General features: G+C 50.1%; 1 protein-coding gene across 1 annotated transcript; it reads right to left on the bottom strand.

Annotated features, from left to right (window-relative positions):
- Positions 1–248: 248 nt before the first annotated feature.
- On the bottom strand, positions 249–8722 carry TRIB1 (tribbles pseudokinase 1). The gene is made up of 3 exons (XM_083144836.1): positions 7468–8722; positions 4421–4713; positions 249–2506 (listed from the first exon to the last, which is right to left on the bottom strand). Exons 1-3 carry the CDS (start codon positions 7756–7758, stop codon positions 2038–2040), a joined length of 1053 nt encoding a protein of 350 aa, XP_083000962.1. The 5' UTR covers positions 7759–8722; the 3' UTR covers positions 249–2037.
- Between the last annotated feature and the right edge of the window lie 564 nt (positions 8723–9286).

The following is a 9286-nucleotide window of genomic DNA, read 5'->3' as shown; positions in this document are numbered from 1 at the left end:
GACCATCAATAGGTAAAACTACAATGGTCATCTATCACATACTGTAGTATGTCAATATCGATGGCTGCTTGCAGTATCGTCATCCCTAGCCACACTGTGCGGACAACGTCATATTGGCGTCTCCAATATGGCTGCCACCACCACTGTGTAGTGGGGGCAGAAAAACCTTAATCATGAGGGCAAACTGCACCAAAAATGAGGATTGCACGGGTCTACCAACAAGACAAACAACAGGACAGAACACAGGATTAAAAAAAAAATATTTATTACAACGTACTTTACAAATTTTACTGTAATTAGGGTTTTTGTTTCCACATATTTACACAACATAGTGTTATTCAATTCTGTTTTAAGCAAACGCTTACTGTCATTATTTACAGACTCTTCTATGTACAGCGTATCACAGATACAGGTTGGGACAACCGTGAGGCAGTTAGTGCAAAAGGAGGTCCTGAGGCCTCTGTGGGTCTCTCACGATTTTCTGTCGCCTTCTTTTATTTTGACAGATGCTTTTTGCCAACAGTTATTCACATTACAATGGCTGATTAATATTGGGATTTGTTTTTGTCTGATCTTTTTATTTACGGCTTAGAGATAGAAAAAAATACTTCGCTGCCAGCAGGGCCTAATAGTCACCCAAACCTCCCAAAAATGTTGTATAAGATCACACTCTTATACAGCAGGGCGCGAAAGCACCATCTTATAACAGGGAATGGTGCAGGTGCCGTAGCATCCAATCAGGCACCAGCTTTCTTTAGTCACACTACAATACACAGCTATAAGACAATACCCGATTGACAGTGGTGTCGAGTGGGTACCAGGGGCCCATCCAGGCTGTCTACGGCCCTGCCGATTGGATGCTGTGGTTACTGCATACCATCATCCTGAGCAATGTTTGATTCACTAATGAATTAAATGTTAATATAAAAAGAATTGATAAACTATTAATTTCACGTAAAAAAAAAAAAGTATAGACATCACAGAGTGTATATTTAAAAAAATATATAAAAAGAAAACTTAATTTATAAGTTATTCAGTACTGAACCTGTGAAATGTATGGCTCTGTGAGCAGAAAAATAAAGTACATGAGGTATATATATGCCATTTTTACTCCTGTGAAAGCTCGCTGGGGCCTAGCCCCTTAAGGTGTCCGGGCCGTATTGTAATATACCCAAGTAAGAACCAATGGCCTGTCGTGGCCGTGGTGGGAAATATGCTGTTAGTTATTATGCCTTAGATTCAGTAAGTATGTGGTGAGCAAAACTAAAATACCCAGAATGCACTGAGTCATCTATTGCCCAATACATCTGCAGGTCAGCAGACAATTCCTGACCTTGTTATGTCATTTCTGACTGAAAAGTCACCATTTCTGACTGAAAAGTCGCCATTTCTGACTGAAAAGTCACCATTTCTGACTAAAAAGTCGCCATTTCTGACTGAAAAATTCAACAATAAGCTGAGTCTCCCTTACAAAAACTGTGGGGAAGTAAAAGCCGAATGCGTGCCAAGTCTGAGGCCTGTTCCCCCCCGACTGGTACTATTTGGTAACATTAGATTGTCTATAAAACACCAATATGATGCATTGTTTGAAGAAAAAATGTAATAGAAGATGCGTTTTGTTATCCACCATTTGCATTCCACCTAAGACCTGTTTCAATGGTTAATGCATCAAATCTTGGAGAGAGATAAAGTACCAACCAATTGCCTTCTGCCACTTCCCAAGCTGTGCTTGAAAATATTCAGTTACGAGCTGGTTGGTTGGTTCTTTATCTCTCTCTCCAACCTTTGATACATCTCCCCCCTGAGTCCCTACCATTATACCTCCTGGATTAAGCACCATTATAGAATTTTAGAACACACAATAGCTCCCAGAGCAGAAGCTTTTGCAATAGGATAATTGTTGGCAAAGTCAGAAGGGTACTTAGGTAAAGTGTAATATACAAGCTTGGCTTCCACGCCACCATTTCATGGGCTCTAAGACTGGTTACCAGTCCCGGGTATAGCACTTATAGAGACGATGACCTGCCCCAGGGCAAGCTAGCAGAAGAAGGAGTCTAGGTCCTCACAGTTCTGTGGGACATCGGGCACCAGTTGGTCAGTGTTACTCGGTTCCTGGTCCGCCAAACTGGGTTGAGATGCGGCGTCAAACCAGGGGTGTAATAAGATTTCATCGGCTGTGAGTCTCTCGTTGGGTTCCTTTCTCAACAAGCTTCGAATAAGGCACCTGGCTTTGGGAGAGACATGATCGGGGATACAGAACTGTCCACGTCGTATTTTTGAAAAGAGGGAGCTGGGGTCCGAGTCATGGAAAGGGTAACGTCCCACCAGCAGAGTGAAAAGCATCACCCCTAGGCTCCATACATCAGCAGCCCTCCCAGAATAAGTCCCTGTGGTGTTCAGAATCTCTGGGCTCACGTAAGCCGGACAACCGTGCTTGTCTGACAAGGCGTCATCTTCACCTTTCATGATGTGCGCGTCCTCCAAACTTTCCAACCGCAGTTGGGTCCTGAAAAAGAAGGAAAGACTCTTAAGACTGAGCTTGCGATAATGACTGTGCAACAGACAAGATAAACCGAGTTCAGAAAACCCTCTTTGGTAATAATCAGATTGCAGTTCATATCCTCCATGTGATGATCATCACCAGACCAACATGCAGTAGGTCATAACTGGTCACGCCAACCCAGTGTTTAATCATCATGAGAGGATATCATCGGTGATCGGTTCTAGACAGCTGCCTAGGAAGTCAGGATGTGTGCTGGGGGAGGGGGGTGCCCTCAACCAGAACTCCCGTGGAGCAGAGTATCTCTAGCACAGCGGATGGAAAAAATGACTCAAGCGGGCCTAGAAACTGGCAGCAATCGTCCGGCACCACACTAATAACCTAGCACCTGTGCTTGCGATATACAAAATTCCAGCCACAAATTGCTTAACCCTCCGGTTACTAAATCCTGGGGAACATTTCACTGTACCGTGACGTTTACGTAACCGAGACCTACATTATTCATTTCAATAATTAGACAATGTTCCCTCTTTAAGTTACTGACGAAGAATAAGAAGAGCATCACAGTTATATATTGCGGGGATTAGCTAAATAATATCGGTCACCCATACAGGGAACCACTGCTGTGCTGCGGAATGGAAACTTCTTGGGCTATGTGCAGTTTAAATGTCCTTTCAAACTGGTCTAGATTTACAGTGATTCCCCCCCCCCCCCCAGCCCCCCCCCCCCCCCCCCCCCCCCCCCCCCCCTCCCTTGCATACCAGTCCTGGCTCACTGCACCTTGCATGGATATAAAAAGTGACATTCAAAATTACATCTGGCCAAATGTCTAAAAGCGACCGCTGAAATCATTCTCCCGACCGCAAGCTCCCCCCTCCCCTCTGCTTTTGGCTGCTCGCCCCTCTCTGCGTCGGCTTACATACCAGTGACGTGACATTTGTAAATACCCCAGATGGAACACCGCGGACAAAATGTATTTCAGCAGCTGGGAGTGGATTTGGCGATTGGGAATCTAATACCTCCTGCAATATATCACTGGGCTTCTACATCTACGCCTGGTCCTGGACTGGGATATGATCAGATACATCCTGTGATGACGCAGTCGCAGCACTTCCCGCTGACACCAGTTAAAATAGTTCTGACTATACATTGATGTCAGATCGGAGGTGTCCAGGATTCTGACTGCAAGAGCTGACAATCTAAACATGCAGGGTAAGAAGACGGTGCGACAATACTTCTCTCCCAGTTTACCAGATGTTACAGATTGCTGAGGTGTAAAAACCAAACAGTGCAATCGCTTTAACGTGCTCCGCTGTGCAGAACACCTGTCGGTGGAATGCAATGTTCCATCACAATGTATGGCTGCTGCTGGGCTGTTCCTCTGTTGTGCACACACAGAGTTAGCATGTACACAGGACCACCTACTGCTACGTGGACACAGGTGGCGTTGCATGCAGTAGGATGGGGGGCATCCTGTTCTGCTATGGACGATATTACTGTAAACAATCCGAACAAACACAGACTAATGGAAAGATCAATATTTGGCAACGACTCGGGAAGAGGGTGGGGGGCAGGGGGTGGTGGACACATGTGGTTTGTTGACCAAACCGTAGTGCCATTTGTTATGGTAGAATGGTAGAACGAGGCAAGTCATACCAGCTTCCTTACATAGCATGGCACCTGTGCCCAAATAGAGACACAGCGGAGTGTGGTTAGCATTTGCTTAATTCACTGAAAGCGGGTGATGTCACTGAGGCGTGAGGCACTAGTGATGTCACTGGTTCCCAGTGAACAGACAGGTGGCAATTTCCTGCCTCGCCGCCTCCATGGTGTGTAAGGCGGCAGGTACGGTTTTGACAACTCTCTGGCCCAGGTTCCTGGCGCCTAAGACCAGTTTGCACGTCTAGGGTGATGCCTCACCTCTCTTTGTCGGAGAACACAAACTTCCTCAGCTTGAGGTCTCCTAAGACGATGGAAGAGCGGTGGCAGTGGGACACGGCGCTGATGATCTGCTTAAAGAGTTTGGCCGCCTGATCCTCGCCCAGCCGCTTGCAGCTCCGCACGTGCGAGTGCATGTCTCCAAACTCCTTCTCGAAAAACACGTAAGCCTTGCACTCCCCTTGGATGATTTCGACAATCCCAGTGATGTTCTGGTGCCAGGGCAGGTGGATATAAGGCTGGATTTTTTTCTGGTAGTGCTTCAAGGGGAACACCTGTAAAATAAGACAGGTAACGGTCATTTTGCTGTAAACTGCTGGTTTAAAGGCATTTAAAATGTAGAACACTGCACACGCCTACAGCACACCTGACATATGCCCGCCGCATTAATGCAAAACGCTTCCTCTATTTACAGCGTACAGGAACCGTGAAGGCGTATTACCAATGTGAGGGTTACCAGTAGATGAGCAGTCACTACTCACTAGAAACAGCAGTGGGCAGCAAACCAGGGCCGGGGTTACCAGAGGTGCATCTGTGCTGACGTAACTTGTCAAATTTATTTAAAAGACCAGTTAAATGTGACAGTGCTGATAACAAGCACACGGTCATGCTCAGCTCAGGGGTTGGTATGGGGAAAGTGGGGGACACATTACATGTGCAGCCAGCAAATGGTCTCAGCAATTACTGACCACCTGTTTGATGTCACCATAAAACATACTGTAGTTAAAGTCTTCACTACTGCACATGGTAAGGGAGGAGGAGGGGGGGGGGGGCATGTGACTACATATCGTAGTTACTTATATGCTCTTTGATAGCAGAATGTATAGGTGACTCGTACGCTGGTGCTTACAGTAATGGCTTTCTCTGACAATGGGGTTAAATAAGGTGACGGCGATATGTACAAGCTGGATGCTGTAAGAAGCTCATTCTGGACTGCAGGAAGATTATTCATTATTATAGGCTAGGGCTTGCTGGGACTTGTAGTTTCCCAGCAGCTGGATAGTCAGAAGCTGCTCACATTAGCAGTAAATGGACAGCAGCAGTGTGTACCCCATTAGTAATGTGCAGGCGATCACTGGTAGTAACAGGCGTAAGTCAGGCTGCTGCCTAAACAGGGATCTTCAGGGACAATGCAGGAAGCAGGGACGGGTTCCCTGGAGGTACCGGCATGCCACATATAGTATCACGGTGTACCCCCCCGGGCAGTGCAGGGACGGGTTCCCTGGAGGTACCGGCATGCTACATACAATATCACGGTGTACCCCCCGGGCAGTGCAGGGACGGGTTCCCTGGAGGTACCGTCATGCCACATACAGTATCACGTGTACTCCCCAGGGCATTTCAGGAAGCAGGGACGGGTTCCCTGGAGGTACCAGCGTGTCACATACAGTATCACGGTGTACCCCCCGGGCAGTGCAGGAAGCAGGGACGGATTCCCTGGAGGTACCAGCATGCCACATATAGTATCACGCTGTACCCCCCGGGCAGTGCAGGGACGGGTTCCCTGGAGGTACCGGCATGCCACATACAGTATCACGGTAGTACCCCCCGGGCAGTGCAGGAAGCAGGGACGGGTTCCCTGGAGGTACTGGCATGCCACATACAGTATCACGGTGTACCCCCCGGGCAGTGCAGGAAACAGGGACGGGTTCCCTGGAGGTACTGGCATGCCACATACAGTATGGCAGTGTACCCCCCGGGCAGTGCAGGGACGGGTTCCCTGGAGGTACCGGCATGCCACATACAGTATCACGGTAGTACCCCCCGGGCAGTGCAGGAAGCAGGGACGGGTTCCCTGGAGGTACCAGCATGCCACATATAGTATCACGCTGTACCCCCCGGGCAGTGCAGGGACGGGTTCCCTGGAGGTACCGGCATGCCACATACAGTATCACGGTAGTACCCCCCGGGCAGTGCAGGAAGCAGGGACGGGTTCCCTGGAGGTACTGGCATGCCACATACAGTATCACGGTGTACCCCCCCGGGCAGTGCAGGAAGCAGGGACGGGTTCCCTGGAGGTACCGCGGTGTACCCCCCGGGGCAGTGCAGGAAGCAGGGACGGGTTCCCTGGAGGTACTGGCATGCCACATACAGTATCACGGTGTACCCCCCCGGGCAGTGCAGGAAGCAGGGACGGGTTCCCTGGAGGTACCAGCATGCCACATACAGTATTGCGGTGTACCTCCCGGGGCAGTGCAGGAAGCAGGGATGGGTTCCCTTTAGGTACCGTCATGCCACATACAGTATCACGGTGTACCCCCGGGGCAGTGCAGGGACGGGTTCCCTGGAGGTACTGGCATGCCACATACAGTATCACGGTAGTACCCCCCGGGCAGTGCAGGAAGCAGGGACGGGTTCCCTGGAGGTACCAGCATGCCACATACAGTATCGCGGTGCACCCCCGGGGCATTTCAGGAAGCAGGGACGGGTTCCCTGGAGGTATCAGCATGCCACATACAGTATTGCGGTGTACCCTCCGGGGCAGTGCAGGAAGCAGGGACGGGTTCCCTGGAGGTATCAGCATGCCACATACAGTATTGCGGTGTACCCTCCGGGGCAGTGCAGGAAGCAGGGACGGGTTCCCTGGAGGTACCAGCATGCCACATACAGTATCGCGGTGTACCCCCCGGGGCAGTGCAGGAAGCAGGGACGGGTTCCCTGGAGGTACCAGCATGCCACATACAGTATCACGGTGCACCCCCCGGGGCAGTGCAGGAAGCAGCCTGGATAGATGGAGTTAACCATGAGAATGCACCCCCTCCCAGCACTGCACCCAGGGCTCACTGGGTATTGGTACTGTGCTGTGCATATGACAGCCCTACTATGACCTGGTCCTACACTTATAAGTAATTTGGCCACCTATTATTTAGGTCCTACTTAGAAGTTTTTTTTTTTTTTTTTTTGGGGGGGGGGGTTTGCAAATGGGGCTGTATTGAACAAACATGTCCCCTTTCCCTTGGGGTTCCCGAGACTCTGCATTCAGCAGGCTGGGACTTGTGGTGCAGCAGACCCTGGTGCCCTGGGCTCACCTTGCATTGCAGCTCCTCCCCAGTGTGCAGGTTCAGGGCTCTGGACGCGTTCTCCCGGTCCCCGGCCGGCAGCAGCAGGTAGTTCCCTATGCAGGTAGGTCCTTGGTGCTGGGGGGACGCGCTGTGCAGAGATGGGGGGTGCGGGGAGCCGGGGGAGGGCAGTAACCCGCTGTCCGGGGGAGACTCACTGAGCCTGAGGCACTTGGCCGGAGGCTCATCGCTCTCCAGCCTCTTGGAGTGGGGGGCTCTGCATGCTGCCAGCCGGCTCTGCCTGTGCACGTTGGCGATCATAGGGGATGCGAGGAGAACAAAGCCCTATACAGCAGTGTGCCCACTGTGTGCCCCTCCAGGGCATGCGTAATGTGCCAGTCCTGGGGGTGCTGGTGTGGTATGTGCCCAGTCCTGGGGCAGGGGGTCCTGCTGGGGTATGTGCCCAGTCCTGGTGCAGAGGTTCCTTAGTAGTTATGTGCCCAGTACTTATGGTGAGAGACCTTAGTATTTATGTGCCCAGTCCTTATGGTAAGAGTCCTTAGCAGTTATGTGCCCAGTCCTGGTGCAGAGGGTCCTTAGTAGTTATATGCCCAGTCCTTATGGTGAGAGACCTTAGCAGTTATGTGCCCAGTCCTTATGGTAAGAGTCCTTAGCAGTTATGTGCCCAGTCCTTATGGTAAGAGTCCTTAGTAGTTATGTGCCCAGTCCTTATGGTGAGAGTCCTTAGTAGTTATGTGCCCAGTCCTTATGGTGAGAGTCCTTAGTAGTTATGTGCCCAGTCCTTATGGTGAGAGTCCTTAGTAGTTTTGTTCCCAGTCCTTATGGTGAGAGTCCTTAGTAGTTATGTGCCCAGAGTCCTTAGTAGTTATGTGCCCAGTCCTTATGGTGAGAGTCCTTAGTAGTTTTGTTCCCAGTCCTTATGGTGAGAGTCCTTAGTAGTTTTGTTCCCAGTCCTTATGGTGAGGGTCCTGAGTGGATAATGTTCCCAGTGCTGTTGCTGAGGGTCCTGAGCTGTTACTGTGCTCAGTACTGGTGGCTCAGGTACTGTGCAGCCTGTGGCAGATGTAGAGTGTGTGAGCTCCAGGTTGCATCTGCCTCTCCTGCAGCCCTGTGATGTGTGATCAGACACAGTACACACACTCTCTGTGCCCTCCTCCTGTGTGACTGAGAGACACACACTCTCTGTGCCCTCCTCCTGTGTGACTGAGAGACACACACTCTCTGTGCCCTCCTCCTGTGTGACTGAGAGACACACACACTCACTGTGCCCTCCTCCTGTGTGACTCACCCCCTGACACACTGTGTGTGTGTGTGCGCAGTGTATGGGGCCCCGCCTCCCTCCTGGGCTTGTGCAACACATTGATAATCACATTGCAATGGGACGGGGAGGGCTCAGTCAGTCATTCCTGTGCTGCCTTGCATCATACCCTGCACTTCTCACAGCCAGAGCTTAGCTTGGGTTACCTGCATTTTCATCATTCACAACCGCCGACAGGCGGCAGACCCGGGCACAGGGATGCATGCATGCCAGGCTGAGGCTGGCACACACTGCTTGCATGAAATAAGCCTTTGCAAGAAAGGAATTTAACTGATGAGCTGCTGTGATATATCTGCTCTCTGCTTCTGCAAATAAATAAATATATATTTTTTCAAAATATATATAAAGCATTTTAGTTATATAGATTGTGTAGCTTTAATTAATAATGATATATGATATATAAATAATAATAATTACACTGTACAGCAAGTGGCAAAATCAATCAGTTATTGCAGTTACACGGAGTGTCCGCTAGAGGGAGCGCAGCGATCTGACAAATGGGCAGCGATA

This window comes from Crinia signifera, chromosome 5 (assembly GCF_055691185.1).
Source record: "Crinia signifera chromosome 5, ASM5569118v1, whole genome shotgun sequence".
Lineage (NCBI taxonomy): Eukaryota > Metazoa > Chordata > Amphibia > Anura > Myobatrachidae > Crinia > Crinia signifera.
Note: the sequence above shows the minus strand (reverse complement) of the source record. Positions and strands in the feature narration are given on the sequence as shown.

Coding starts and splice junctions, on each gene's coding strand:
- TRIB1 (XM_083144836.1), bottom strand. CDS start 7,758: ATGATCGCCAACGTGCACAGGCAGAGCCGGCTGGCAGCATGCAGAGCC. Junction 4,714..7,467: donor GGGAGGAGCTGCAATGCAAG/GTGAGCCCAGGG, acceptor CTTATTTTACAG/GTGTTCCCCTTGAAGCACTA. Junction 2,507..4,420: donor GTGTTCTCCGACAAAGAGAG/GTGAGGCATCAC, acceptor CTTCTTTTTCAG/GACCCAACTGCGGTTGGAAA.